General features: G+C 47.1%; 1 protein-coding gene across 4 annotated transcripts in view; it reads left to right on the plus strand.

Moving 5' to 3' along the window:
- Positions 1–13,848, plus strand: part of GSS (glutathione synthetase) — a 35,544-nt gene that overhangs the window by 135 nt on the left and 21,561 nt on the right. Inside the window, exons 1-3 of one of the 4 annotated variants that reach the window (XM_053246267.1) lie at positions 101–412; positions 2,624–2,783; positions 7,919–8,064. In XM_053246267.1, coding sequence (XP_053102242.1) covers positions 2,655–2,783; positions 7,919–8,064 — 275 coding nt within the window. In that variant the 5' untranslated portion in view covers positions 101–412; positions 2,624–2,654. Of the gene's footprint in view, positions 1–100; positions 413–1,334; positions 1,608–1,668; positions 2,252–2,623; positions 2,784–7,918; positions 8,065–13,848 lie in introns of those variants that run through there. The other 3 variants (XM_053246264.1, XM_053246266.1, XM_053246263.1) reach the window with 3 other exon arrangements.

The raw sequence follows: 13,848 nt of genomic DNA on the forward strand, positions 1-13,848 counted from the left end.
GTACCCGGATGTAAATCTGGAAAGCAGGGGTGGGGGCTGACCCTAGCTAACCCACCGTGGGTTTTGTAGTGCGTTTGAACCTGAGGAGGGGGGGCGTGGTCGGGGGGAGACTCGCAAACTGACAGGAGGAGGAGGAGGGTGGTCCCCATGTCAGCCCGCGTCGCGTGCCACACCGGCACGCTGGGAGCAAGAAGGGAGAGCAGAGAGGGCAGAGGGCGCCAATCAGTCTGGCCCTTTCCCCAAATTTGTTGGGGGGGCATACTGAGTACAGACTGGGGTTTGCTTATGGGGTGGGGTTGGCGTCAAATTCTCAGGCTTAAACCGTCCCTGCGTGAAAGGAAAGTGGAAGAACTAGGCTGGGGCTAGAGAGATGGCCAACGTCCAGGAGGCAAAAGTCGCCACTGAAAGGAAGGCAAGGGCCAACCTTTTCCTGCGAGGCTTGGAGAAACGGCCAACGCGCTTTTAAATTAAAGTTGAAAGGCATTCTTTATTACCAGTCTCTTAACGGGGCATGACTGGGGCGGGTGTGTGTCTTGCGAATAGGGGATATAATATTCTTCTCTCAGTCTAACTGCAAAATCTTGGATCGGCTAATATGCACTGTCTGTGCCGGAGGTGGATCACAAATGGCATCTGCTGCTGACACGGGAGCCCCCCCCCGTCCCCTAATATGCTTTTAAACACACACCCCTTCTTTATGTAGCTGGTTGATTCAAAACGGTTCAGTCTCCTAAAGGCTTTAGTAATTTTCATAGTAATTAAAACTTTCTTTTACCCCAGAGGGTCAGCTATTTCCCTCCCCATGAGAAGCGCTCTTGATGACCTTTTGTTTTGTTTGCACTGTTTTCATGATGACCTGCAAACAGCATGCATTATGGGCATGTGTGGAGAGATACAGATATCTCCCAGCATACTTTGCAGAGTGCTGAAGCTACAATCCTAAATGTGTACCTTTAGAAAAAGGGTTGTTTACTTAGTTAATATATCTGAGCAGTTGAAGAAATATGTAACCAGCAGTGTGTGTGAGTGTAACTTGCCCAGTTTAAAACCAGTCTAAAGTAGCTGTTCTGTTAAATAGCATTTTTGGACATTGTTTTGCATAGAGCTGTCAACTTGAACAAGCTGCTCCGCAAAGTGATTTATATAGAGTTTTTGTTAAGAAAAATGAGTGCTGTTTTGACATGAAGAATAGAAATCCATATCCTTAGGAGTTAATCATTCTACTTCTTGGCACAGGAACACAAGCTTCCCGTTCATAGCATTTTGCTAATAGATGTCAGCCCTGCCCAAAAATTATAATCGCCAGGCTCACCTTGAGGTACCAGAAATGGACAGACTCTTCTGCTAAAATTAGGTCATTGATTTAAAATTAGGTCATAGACTATATTTTTTAGTGTGACTATTCACCTATCTAACTTGTACAAATGCAGCCATCTAACTGCATTGTGTACTCTCACAGTGTCAAGTGCTAGATGCAGGTTATGCAGGCACAGCCAGACAGTTGTTACAAAAGAGCAGTGATAAATTGATGACAGTGTGACATTTGCACTGTAGCTTTGTTCACACATGGAAACTAACAGCAGAGAGTGGAGCTGTACATTCTGGGGGTAGGTGGAGGAGCATTATTGTTATTAGCCTCTCATTCCCTGATTTTCAGAGTACATTGTAATTTTAAAAATGCATATCTTACAACAAAAAGCAATAAAACATATTCCTGATTTTTAGAAGCTTAAGCTTAGCCCAAAAAAGCTATCAAGTTTGGATAAGGGATTCTAATCTGTCCTCTGCTTCTTCTGTTCCCTAGTAATCATAAATATCTGTTTGGATGTGGGTTTATTATTATTATTATTTATTATGTTGTTGTTATTACTTCCAGTATATTTTGGTTTAAAATTTAGCCATTGTTTGTCTGTTTGCTCCTGCTCTTCCTCACCAAATGTTTTCATTGTTTATCTGTACATTTATCCAAGCCTAGCATTAATATTTTTTTAATCCTAATTTATGGCAGTGAAAATCAGTTCAGTGTAATGGGTAAAAGTGTGACCCATTAACTCCAGTACAAATGTTACCTCTACCACAAACCTGGTTGTTGGCCTTTGGCAGATCACTGTCCTATCAGCCTGGGATGAAGCAGAATGGATCGATTTGGGGCTTAGATGTGAGAAATCCAGATTCATATCCCTACTCCCCTATGAAGTTTACTGGGCAGCCTAGAGCAATTCTGTATCTCTGGAACTAACCTACCTTACAGGTTTGCTGTCAGAATAAAATGGGGCTCTTCAAAGAGTAGAATGCAAACAATTTCTTCTGAAAGTTCAAAAATATATTTCTAAGGCTTGATCTGAATCCTCTTTTCCATTATTTATCTGGCCAAACAACTTGCCAGAATCACAGTGTTGCCTGGGCAAGGAATGGAAGAAACCCAGTTTGAGCACTTCTGCAAATTGCTAAGACCAGAATATGTTAAGACATAAACACAAAAATGTGGATTCCTTTCCTTACACCTTGTTGCTTTGGTAATCCGTTGCTCTCAATCAGATTTGAAGAAGCATTTTTATTCTTCAGATGCTGGCGCGGGTATTGTTCTCATGCCTTGTGGTGATTCTTGTTCATTTCTTTTCAGCCGTATAGGGACTACTTCCTTAGCCTTTGCAATGACTGCCCTTTGGAAAGATATTTTGCACAATGACCAGCTCATTCAGAACGTGGCCCCAATTGCAGTGGATGCAGCACTACTTGAAGGTGTTCTTATGAGGACCAAAGATGACCCCAATGCATCTGATGTAAGCTCACAACTAGATGTGACAACTCAGTAAGCCAGGTCTCACGATCAGTGAGACCCGGTTATTGCACCTAAGCGGGGAGAGCAGGATAAGCCCGCTCTCCCCGCCGATGATCCGGGCAGGAGCCCTGGGCAGCCGGATTGGCCACCCACACGATTGCTGGCTCCATGATGGAGCCAGCAGGGGGAGCGGGGACCGACCGGCCCCCGGAAGCTTCAGCATGCCCTGCGCGAGCACGCAGGGCATGTGGTGAGACCCCCAGAGCCGGGAGGCAGCTTTTCACCTCCCTCCGGGGGTCTCCTCGTGAGTAGCCGCACTGTGGCTATTCACGATTTTAAAAAATGGGTCTGCAAACCCGGTTTTAGGGGAGGGGTACCTGAGCGGGTTACCCACTCTAGAACCACCAGGCTTGCAGCCGAGCCCGGTGGTTCTCACAATTGCAGAAAATTGAGCTAGCGGAGGCTAGCCCGATTTTCTGCAATCATGAGAATAGCTTCAATATATTTCAAACAACAGCAGCCTTTCTAGAATTTCAGAACTTGGGAAGAAGCACTCAACAAACTTCCAGTAGCAAGGTGAAATTGGAACCTTGTGAGGGAATGCGGAAGCTTTGGTGTTCTGGGAGAGGCATTCCAGTTAGGCGACACCATATTTTCATAATCTTAGCCTTGCCTATACTTCCCAGTGATGTACTAGTGTCATACTGTCTGAGTGGAGCCACAGCAACACTGTGTATCCCATTGTCTCCGGTAAAACTGGCACATGCTGTCTGTCATCATAGTATTATGCAAAACGAGTGTGGCATACTGGAAAGTATGAATAGAACCACATGGAGAAAGGTAGTGTGACCTGGGCAGGATGTGGAGATAACTGCTGGCAGTGGCTTATTGTCTCTATCAAGTTTCTACTAACCTTTCCCCCATGTGGTCATGTACACAATAGTTGATTTACATAACTGAATTTTCCCACACATGTTGTCCTGCATCTCCTGTTGCATGTTGTAATGCTGCTTCCATGGTGGTGGTTATATTTGTACACCATCCCAAACGCCCATCTCTGTGCTGTTTACAGCAACTTACAAATTTTTAAAAATTACAATCTTAAAACAATTTAAAAACATGTCTAATTAAAAAGCTTGGGTGAATAAATGTGTCTTTAAAGACGTTTAAAAGTTTTCAGAGATGGGAGGCTCTTATTTCGGCAGGGAGTGCATTCCAGAGTCTTGGGATGGCAACAGAAGGCCTGTCCCTGTGTAACCATCCCAGGAGCTGATGGCAACTGCAGACAAACCTCTCCAGATGATCTCAATCGGTGATGGGGCTCATGGTGAAGAAGACATTCCCTTAATTACCCTGGGCCTAAGCTGTTTAGGGTTTTATAGGTTATAACCAGCACCTTGAATTTTGCCTGGAAACTTATTGGTAGTGTAGTCATTTTAATATAGGAGTAATATGGTCTCTTCAGTGATCATCTTTGAGATGATCCAGAGACCAACCTGGCTGGCGCATTCTGTATTCATTCATTCATTCAACATATTTATGTACCGCTCCAAAAGCAAGTGGGTGGTTTACAACAAAACAATAAAAACAAGTAAAAAAGTTAAAACATCATAACAATTTAAAATTTAAAAGGTTAAAACTATTAAAAATCAAACAATTAAAACAGTATCTAATTAAAAGCCCAGGTGAACAAATGCGTCTTGACTGCCTTTTTAAAAGTTGTAAGAGATGAGGAGGCTCTTATTTCAGCAGGAAATGTTCCAAAGCCTTAGAGCAGCAATGGAGAAGGCCTGTCCCTAAGTAGCCACCAGACGAGCAACTGCGGACGAACCTCTCCTGCTGATCTCAGTGGGCGGTGTGGTTCATAGCGAAGATGATGTCCTCTTTAATACCCAGTGGCTGCCAATATGTTTCCGGGCAAAGTACAAAGTGCTGGTTATTACTTTTTAAAGCCCTGAATGGCTTAGGTCCAGGTTACCTGGGAGAGCACCTTTCTCTACAAGGTCCCTACTGCTCATTAAGATAATCAGGAGGGGTCCATCTGTGTGCCACCAGTTCATCTTGTGGTGACCTGGGATCGGGCCTTATCAGTTGTTGCCCCTTGGCTGTGGAACGTGTTCGCTGTGGATCTAAGAGGATTATCTTCCTTGGAGCCCTTCAGGAAAGCCTTAAAGACCCACCTTTTTAGCTTGGCATTTAATTATATATAGTTTAATCTTGCTTAAATGCTTTTTTATTTCAATTGTTGTGTTTTTTATTTTACTGTAAACTGCTCTGAGCCACTTTAGGAAGGGCAGTAAATAAATTGAATAAATAAAAAATAAACATGTGCCACCGTTCTGAGATCATTTATCTCAAGAAATGGATGCAGTTGGTGTATCAGCTGAAAGCACCTCTGGTCACTGCCTCAACCTGAGACACCAGGGAGAGGTTTGGATCCAGAAGCACTCCCAAACTACAGTACATACCTGTTCCTTCTAAAGAAGTGTGACCCCACCCAGAACAAGCAGATCAAATCATCCCCTGAGTTCTGACCCCACACAATAAGTCATCTTATTTGGATCCAGTCTGTTTGTTATCCCTCATCCAGTCCATCACTCCTTCCATGCAGGCATTTAGGGAGGTTATGTCTTCTCCTGATGATGCTGACAAGGAGAAATAGATTTGAGTGTCATCAGCATACTGATAAAACCCTGCACCAAATCTCATGATGATCTCTCCAAGTGGTTTCATGCAGTTGTTAAAAAGCTTTGGAGATAGTACAGGAGAACCTCATTATCCATGGAACCGCTATTCACGGTTCTGTGTATCTGCAGGGGTCTCATAGACATCCTTTTTCAGTATCTGCAGATACAAAGGGTTAAAACCCATGTATCCACAGTTCCTAGAGGGCTGGAAGTGACCATGGAGGTAACTTCTGGCCGCCATTTTATCTCTCAGATCCCATCTCTCAGATCCCATTGTGTGAGTTTGTAAAATACACGTCAAAATATCATTTTAAAAAACACCACAGACTTCCCCCCACCAATCTTTGTGGTTTGGGGGGGCATTCTGCCCTTTAGAGGGCATTCCTGGGCACGTTGGGGACCTGCAGAGCATGCCACAGTAAATTTGGGGCCATTTTGGTACTTAGAAATTTTTCCCCTCCAGCCTGGAACCTAACCCCCCTTTCCCCATCGCCCTAATGCATTGTTACTCACAGATCCATTACTTGTGACAGTAGGCGAGGAACAGAATCCCTGCGAGTAATGAGGTTCTCCTGTATGGAGCCCTGGGTGATGCCATATAAAAGTTCATGTTTTGAAGAGCAACAGTCTCCAAGAGACACCATCTGGAATCTATCTGAGAGGTAGGAGTGGAACCACTGCAAAGCAGTGCCTCCCACTCCTAACCCCTCAGACGCTCCAGAAGGATACTATGTTCGATAGTATTGAAAGCCACCAAGAGATCCAAATGGACCAACAGAGTCACACTCCCTCTGCCAATTCCCATTGGAGATCATTCATCAGGCCAACCAAGGCAGTCTCAACTCCATAGCCCACTCAAAAGCCAATTTGGAATGAGTCTAAATAACCAGTTTATTCTAAGACTGCCTGGAGCTGGGAGGCCACAACCTTGCCCAATGATGGAGGGCTGGAGACAGGTCTATAGTTGCTTAACTCTTTGCAGAATGCAGGCTTCTTCGGAAGAGGTCTAATGATTGCCTCCTTAAGACAGGGGTGCATCCTGCCCTCCCTCAGAAAAGCATTTATACTGTCTACCAAGCCATCTGCAACAACCGCCCTGTCAGATACTATAAGCTATGTCAGACAAGGATCAAGAGAGCAGGTGGTAGGCTGCATCGCTCCAAGCAACTTATCCACATCATCAGGAGTCACAAACTCCTGTTTCAGTGTAAATTCTATTAAAAAATTGGTTTTGAACAGATGTGGGCAATTTGTTCAGCAAACTGATCACTACAGGTGAAACTCGGAAAATTAGAATATCGTGCAAAAGTCCATTAATTTCAGTAATGCAAATTAAAAGGTGAAACTGATATATGAGACAGACGCATTACATGCAAAGCGAGATAAGTCAAGCCTTAATTTGTTATAATTGTGATGATCATGGCGTACAGCTCATGAAAACCCCAAATCCACAATCCCAGAAAATTAGAATATTACATGGAACCAAGAAGACAAGGATTGTAGAATAGAACAATATCGGACCTCCGAAAAGTATACAGTGTACTGTGCTTGATTGGCCAGCAAACTCGCCTGACCTGACCCCATAGAGAATCTATGGGGCATTGCCAAGAGAAGGATGAGAGACATGAGACCAAACAATGCAGAAAAGCTGAAGGCCGCTAATGAAGCATCCTGGTCTTCCATAACACCTCATCAGTGCCACAGGCTGATAGCATCCATGCCACGCCGCATTGAGGCAGTAATTGCTGCAAAAGGGGCCCAAACCAAGTACTGAATACATATGCATGCTTATACTTTTCAGAGGTCCGATATTGTTCTATTCTACAATCCTTGTCTTCTTAGTTCCATGTAATATGCTAATTTTCTGGGATTGTGGATTTGTGGTTTTCATGAGCTGTACGCCATGATCATCACAATTATAACAAATTAAGGCTTGACTTATCTCGCTTTGCATGTGATGCGTCTGCCTCATTTATCAGTTTCACCTTTTAATTTGCATTACTGAAATTAATGGACTTTTGCACGATATTCTAATTTTCCGAGTTTCACCTGTACCTCTCTCAGTATAATTTGTCACAGCATGTTCACATTTGTTTCTATGATCATGAGGTCTGTCTAGGGTTGTCATGCCATTCCTGGCAGCTATTTTTTACGTCTAAAAGTGAAAAACAAGAAGAAATTCAACAGGTGATGTCTTTCTCAGCATGGAGACACAGTTGGGAAGCTTCACCCTTTGCTTTTCTGCCTCTGACCCAGCTGTTAAAAGGCTTTTGGGACAAGTGTGGCACAGACAACCCATGAGCAGATGTTTGCTCTGGTTCAGAATTTTTGTCAGAATTAAATTGTATTCACCCTCCATGTGCTGGAGTCTTAAAGGGCTTCACCTGCCTGGTTGGAGGCGGGGGGAAGTGGTGATATTTTACATTCATTGCTGCACCCTTATCAACAGGTGGTGAGTTATGCTCCCTTTACGCTGCTCCCATCTGCAGTGCCGAGCAGTCTCCTTGAGCAAGCCTATTCGGTTCAGCAAGATTTTAACCTGCTTGTGGATGAAGTTAGCCGGAATACAGAGTTCCTGGAGTGCACTCTTGCCAGGTATGTATACCATATTGTATTTGAATTCCACTAATCGTGTGTGTGTACTAATGTTGCTTTAGTTACAACAGTCAGTATACATTTCTGAATATCTCCTGATCATTCATGCCCTTGCTACCCCCTGATTTTTCTTGATGGGCTTTGGTAGCTTGGACATAAATGGGTGGTCAACCACCAAGGCTGCAGTCCTATGCACACTTACTTGCCAGTAAACCCCATCGAAGTTGAGACTTAATTCTGAGTGTACATGCACAGATTGTGCTATAAATTTCTTTTCTGTTTTTTTCAGAGCAATGTGAAATATAATACACAGTAGGGATGTACACAAACCGGCAGATGGCTGGTTTGGCTGGCGGTGGGGGTGGGGGGTACCTTTAAGGAGCAGGGAGGGTGCTCTTTCCCGCACTGGCACTGTGCCAAAAATCGGTGGCACAAGCTGGCCGCTCCGGTCAGCGTCAGGCTGGAAGTGGCCGGAGCATGTGCACATGTTGCACATGCGCACCGGCCACTTCTGGTCTGATGCTGACCAGGGCAGCAAGAGGGTATGCTGCTGCCCTGCGCCAGCAATTTTCAGCATAGTGCCGGCGGGGGGGGTGGGGGGTGGAACACGATGGGTGTGTGTATGTAAGAGCACACTTCCTGCTCCTTAAAGGTAATCTTTCCCCGACAAGACAGGTCCGGAAAAGGGCCTCCAAACCAGTTCGTGTACATCCCTAATTCACAGTTCTAAGGTTGCCACTGAATATGCATGTTTACCCTAAGATTCTGTTATTTTTAAATGGAGGGCTGGGTCAGATGTCATGCAGAATCTTGCTTAAGGCTTGGCTCCCGTGTGCAAGGACTCTGACCCTTGGGAGCGGGCATTCCCTCCCCATCTCTATGTAAGCATCCATTCCAATCAACATTAAAGTCCTCAGGAATTGGTTCTGACATCTGAAGGAGAAAACTATCTCCTTAAGGGTCATTTTATAGGCAGGGGCCACACCTTTCCATCAGATTCAAAGCTTTATTGATCACGACATGCCGGGCTGTCAGTCAACTACGTGTTGAGAGAGAGAGAGCCCTGATTGAGGGCAGATACATAGTTTTTAAGAACAAGAGCCTTATCAGTTATGCAAATAGGGGCCATCCCATGAAACTGAAGGCTGGGAAGTTTAGAACCGACAAAAGGAAGTACTTTTTAACAAAGTGCATAATTAATCTCTGCCACAAGATGTGGTGATGACCACTAGCTTGGATGGCTTTAAAAGGGGCTTAGATAAATTCATGGAGGGCAGGTCTATCAATGGCTACTAGTATGGTGGCTATAGGCAACCTCCAGCCTCAGAGGCAAGATGCCTCTGAATACCAGTTGCAGAGGAGCAACAGAAGGAGAGAGGGCATGCCCACACCTCTTGCCTGTGGACTTCTCATAGGCATCTGGTGGGCCACTGTGTAACAGGATGCTGAACTAAATGGGCCTTCAGCCTGACCCAGCAGGGTTGTTCTTATGTTTATCTAGAGTGGAAGTAAATTCTCATGCAGGAATGGGGGTGGGGAGTGCACACCCCCGAGGCTCAGAGATGGTGTGTGGAGCCTGGCTTCAACCGAAGCTCCATGTGAACCAGCACTTAATTCTGACAGAAGACTAACTGATGTGGCTTTGGGTAGATTTGTCCTGAAATTGGGGACTGAATTTTAACCTTCAAAAACAGTTCATTATAGGCACCAAAGAAACCTATTGTGGTGGATGGTCATAAGGGTACTGTAAGCCGTTAACACCTTTCAGAGTCACCAGTTTGCAATAAAAGTTTGGAAATTAACTGGGGTAGGTATGTATCCCAATTGCATACATTTTGGAATACTAATTATCCCATCTATGCATTTCTACCCTGATATGTATCTTTATTCATAGAAAATAAATGGTATATGGTATCAACTCTGGATGTGTTGAGTAACAAAGTGCTTTTGTTGATATCTTAAAAGGGCAATGCTGTAGAAACAATAACTAGGGGTGTGCACAAAACCAGCTTGGGTGATTCGGTTCAAATTCAAACCAAGTAGGTTTGGTTTGGGTTTTGTTCGAACCCGCACCCCCCCAGTCAGTTCGAATTCAAGCCCAACTTGAACCAGTTCTAAAAGGGTATAATAGGGACTTGAACTGTCTCATTATTTCTTATGCAGAGCACCTAGGGACACAAAACAGGGATGGGTGGTAGGCACCCATGGGTACCAACTACCACCAAAACCCCAAAGGAGTCGGACACTCCTGCAATTTTTAATGAATTTTTGAAGATTTTTTTCAATCTTTTGCCTAGTATTTGTGTGTGTGTGCCCACAGCTCCTCAACTGCTGCTGGCAGGTGGAACCAGGGTAATGTTCAGCATCACAGGTTATGCCAGTGGGTGGGTGTGTCCAGATGTCATGTCACAGCACTAGCGGCATGCTGTGACATGGCATGGCTGAAGAAAGAAGCAGGGAGGTTTGGGATGAGCAGAACCTGTTGCCGGCCATAGGCCAATCACTTTCCCAGCTCAACTTCCAGCTTGGGTTAGCCCAGCAGGGGGAGGTTAACTTTAAGGAAAACCTAGTGCTCAACCAAGCCAGGGTCCAACCGGGACCAAGCGGATGTTACCACACCACCAGCACATGAAAACACCCACCTGCTCTGGAAGCTGGTTGGCAGGCAGGAGAGGAGGCGCACAGCAACCACCACCAGGTCCAGCCAGACTTGGCGGTGGGTTGCCCAGAATTGTGCGCAGTCCATCTCTCAGTCTTCCTCCACAGGCTTCTCCAGGTACTGGGCAATGCATTGCGTAGCACCTGAGGGGTGCCTGGTAGGTCGAGCCTCCCGCACACCAGGCAAGGCGCCAAGGCACTCCCACTTAAACCACTGGGCTGATTTAGCGGGAGGAACTTCCTGCTGCATTGGTGCCAATGTCTGGGATACCACGCTGCTAGACTAGGAAGAGGAAGGGTCACCTGCACTGCTGCTGGGTATGGGTTGTGCATGGTTGAGGGGCACATCATCACTACCCTCCTGGTCTCTGGTCCTACGATCCTCCTCCTCTCTAACTCTCTGGACCAGGAGGTCCCTCTACCTGGGCATGTCATCAGCAAAAACAACATTGCCCTTGAATTGGTTGGTTGGGTTGCAGAGACAAGCCAGGACATACTCCTTTCTGTCACCCAACACACCAACCAGCCTGTCGACAACCCTGGTCCTCAGCCGTCCAGCCAGCGCAGCCCTTCTGGCGTGGTCAGAGAGGTCTGGAGTTCACCCATCAGCTTTTCCAGGAGAATAACTGCGGGCAGGGCCTGGCTCAGAGGAGTGGCATCAGCACACAGAGTCTTCTATGAGAACAAGAAGGGCTGCAGTGTCGACACTATCTCAGACATGAGCTTCCACTCCGAGTTGGAGAGATCGCACACACCCAAGGCCTCGTTCCTCGTCAGGTTGTCTGGGGCCACCTCCTGCTCCAACAGGCGCTGGAACAAGAGGAATGTGGAGGCCCACCAGGTATCGACATCCATAGGGATGAGATGTTGAGGAAGGCCATGCTCACACTGCCTCTCGCGGAGCAAGTGCCTGGACTTCTCATTCCAGTGGAAGTGAGCGGCAATCTTGCGGGCCATGTTCATAAGCACAGCCATGGCAGCAGCAGCACCCTGAAGCAGACAGCCCTGTTCCCTGGACTCCTTAGCCTCTTTGAGGCGAAGGGCATCCCTCACAGCCAGCTGGAGCGTGTGTGCCGTGCAGCAGATGTTCACAGACTACAACACTTACTCTACTGCTGTGGTGACGTTGGACCATTGTCTGTCACAATGAAACCCTGGCTGAGGTGTGGCAACCCCCCTATTCACTCCTCTATTTGGCAGCCGAGTACGGCTGCCACCTCCTCCTTGGTGAGCTTGACATCCAAGGTCTCCACATGCAAGTCTGCCCACCTATGCCAGAATGCAGTGTGGAACGTGCTGGAGCCAGAGGCAGCACCAGAGGTCCTCTCTCTTTCTGGGCTCCACCAGTGAACAGTCAGGGCCAGGAAAGCAACATGCATTTCACTCACACTGTTTCAGAGATCAGTGGTAAAATGCACGCTAGTGCCAGGCAACACTGCACGCAGTGTGGCTGACAAGAGCTCCATGCATCTCATGTACAGGGAGGGAACCACAGTCCAGCTGAACATGGTTCTTGAGGGGATCGTGTAGCCGGACATGAGCATCTGGATAATCTGGCAGAAGCCAGGGTTCTCGACCACCTGAAAAGGTTGGTTGTCAGTGACCATCATCTCCCGGATGAGGTGGGTGAGGAGACGTGGATCCACATGACCAGGATGCTTCCTGCCCGATGACTGTGTCCACTGCTTGACCGGCAGCATGCCCTGCTTCAAAGAAGCCTTCTCACGGCCCTTGTCAGCACTAGTTGCAGGGCCAGCAGAGGCAAGAAGTCCAGTGACAACAACGCATGTGTCGCCACATGGAGGTTGTCCCTAGATGTTTGGCATCCATCCCCCAACTGACCTGTGCCCTGCAGTGAATGCAGCAAGCAGCTCTTGGGGCATTTTGAGGGATTTCAAAATCTGCCAAACGTCTCTGCTCTGGGTGGCCTCTGACATCCTTGACACCATCTTGGGCCTCTTTTGGTGACAGCGGACTTATGGAGGCTGCTGGCTGCCCACCTCCATCACCCACCCTGTGTGCCAAAAGGGCCCAGCTGAGGGGGCACCTCCTCCACAGCAGCAGACCCTTCCTCTGATCAGACTCTGCCTCGGAGGACCCAAAACTGGATTCCGCCATGACTTGTTGGGCATCATCGGGGAGGCAGTGAGTGGTGAGAAGTGTGTTGGGTGGGGCACAAGAGAGAGGGACAATCTGGCCGCACTCCCAGCCATTGAGCCCCTGCCTTCTACCTGGCTTCCCTGGCAGGAGAGCCCCCCACACTGCCAGCCTCCACATGGGGTGCAGCGCTGGTGGTGGTGCATCCCAACCTGGACCTGGCTCAGTGGCAGCAGGCTCCTCCGGATAGGAGAGCTTTTGAGCCACCACCTCGCCTGGGCCAAATAATGCGCCAATGGGGACCTGTGGGACCCCATGTCGACTTCTTTGCTCCCACCCCAGCCTCTCACACCAGTTGGGACACCCCTCCTGTCTCTGCCTGCTTCAAGCCTTGCTCGCAACACAGTGCTCAGGGGATTGGGGATCTTCCCAATCCCTGGGGGCTTTTTTAAAAAAATGGGGGGAGGGTTCTTAAAAACCCTATCCGAAAAAAACTTAATTAAACAAACCTGCCCACCCACAACAACAACAACACAATACAATGGTGGGCAACTAAGGGGGAACCTACAAAAACAAGAGACAAGCTGTAAAAAAAAAAAAAAGCACAGAAAATACCTCCCCCAAACCCAACCAAGGAGGTCCTGTTTAATAAAAATTAAGGACAATGGGGGCAAGAAAAAAACAATCACTAATCCTGCCCCACACCCTGGACCGGGAAAAAACAACCCTGACTAGTGGCAGGCTGGCAGCATACTCAGCCAGGGAGCAGGGGTGGGGGTGAGGGGCAGATGGGCAGCCTTCCAGCTACCCAACTAAACAAATTAAAAGAAACACTGAATAAAATAAAATGCTGGTGGAAGAACAATCAGCAAAAAAAGGGGGGGGAAGGATCCAAAAATTGGGCCAGAGGGGCCTCAGACCAAATACTTGTGCCCCCCCCCCGCCCTGGAGTCTAGCTGGGCTAAAGTAGTAGGAGACATGCAACTCAGATTGCAGTCGGGGGGAAGAATCTAAAAGGGACAGCACAGC

Source organism: Hemicordylus capensis, chromosome 4 (genome assembly GCF_027244095.1).
Source record: "Hemicordylus capensis ecotype Gifberg chromosome 4, rHemCap1.1.pri, whole genome shotgun sequence".
Classification (NCBI taxonomy): domain Eukaryota; kingdom Metazoa; phylum Chordata; class Lepidosauria; order Squamata; family Cordylidae; genus Hemicordylus; species Hemicordylus capensis.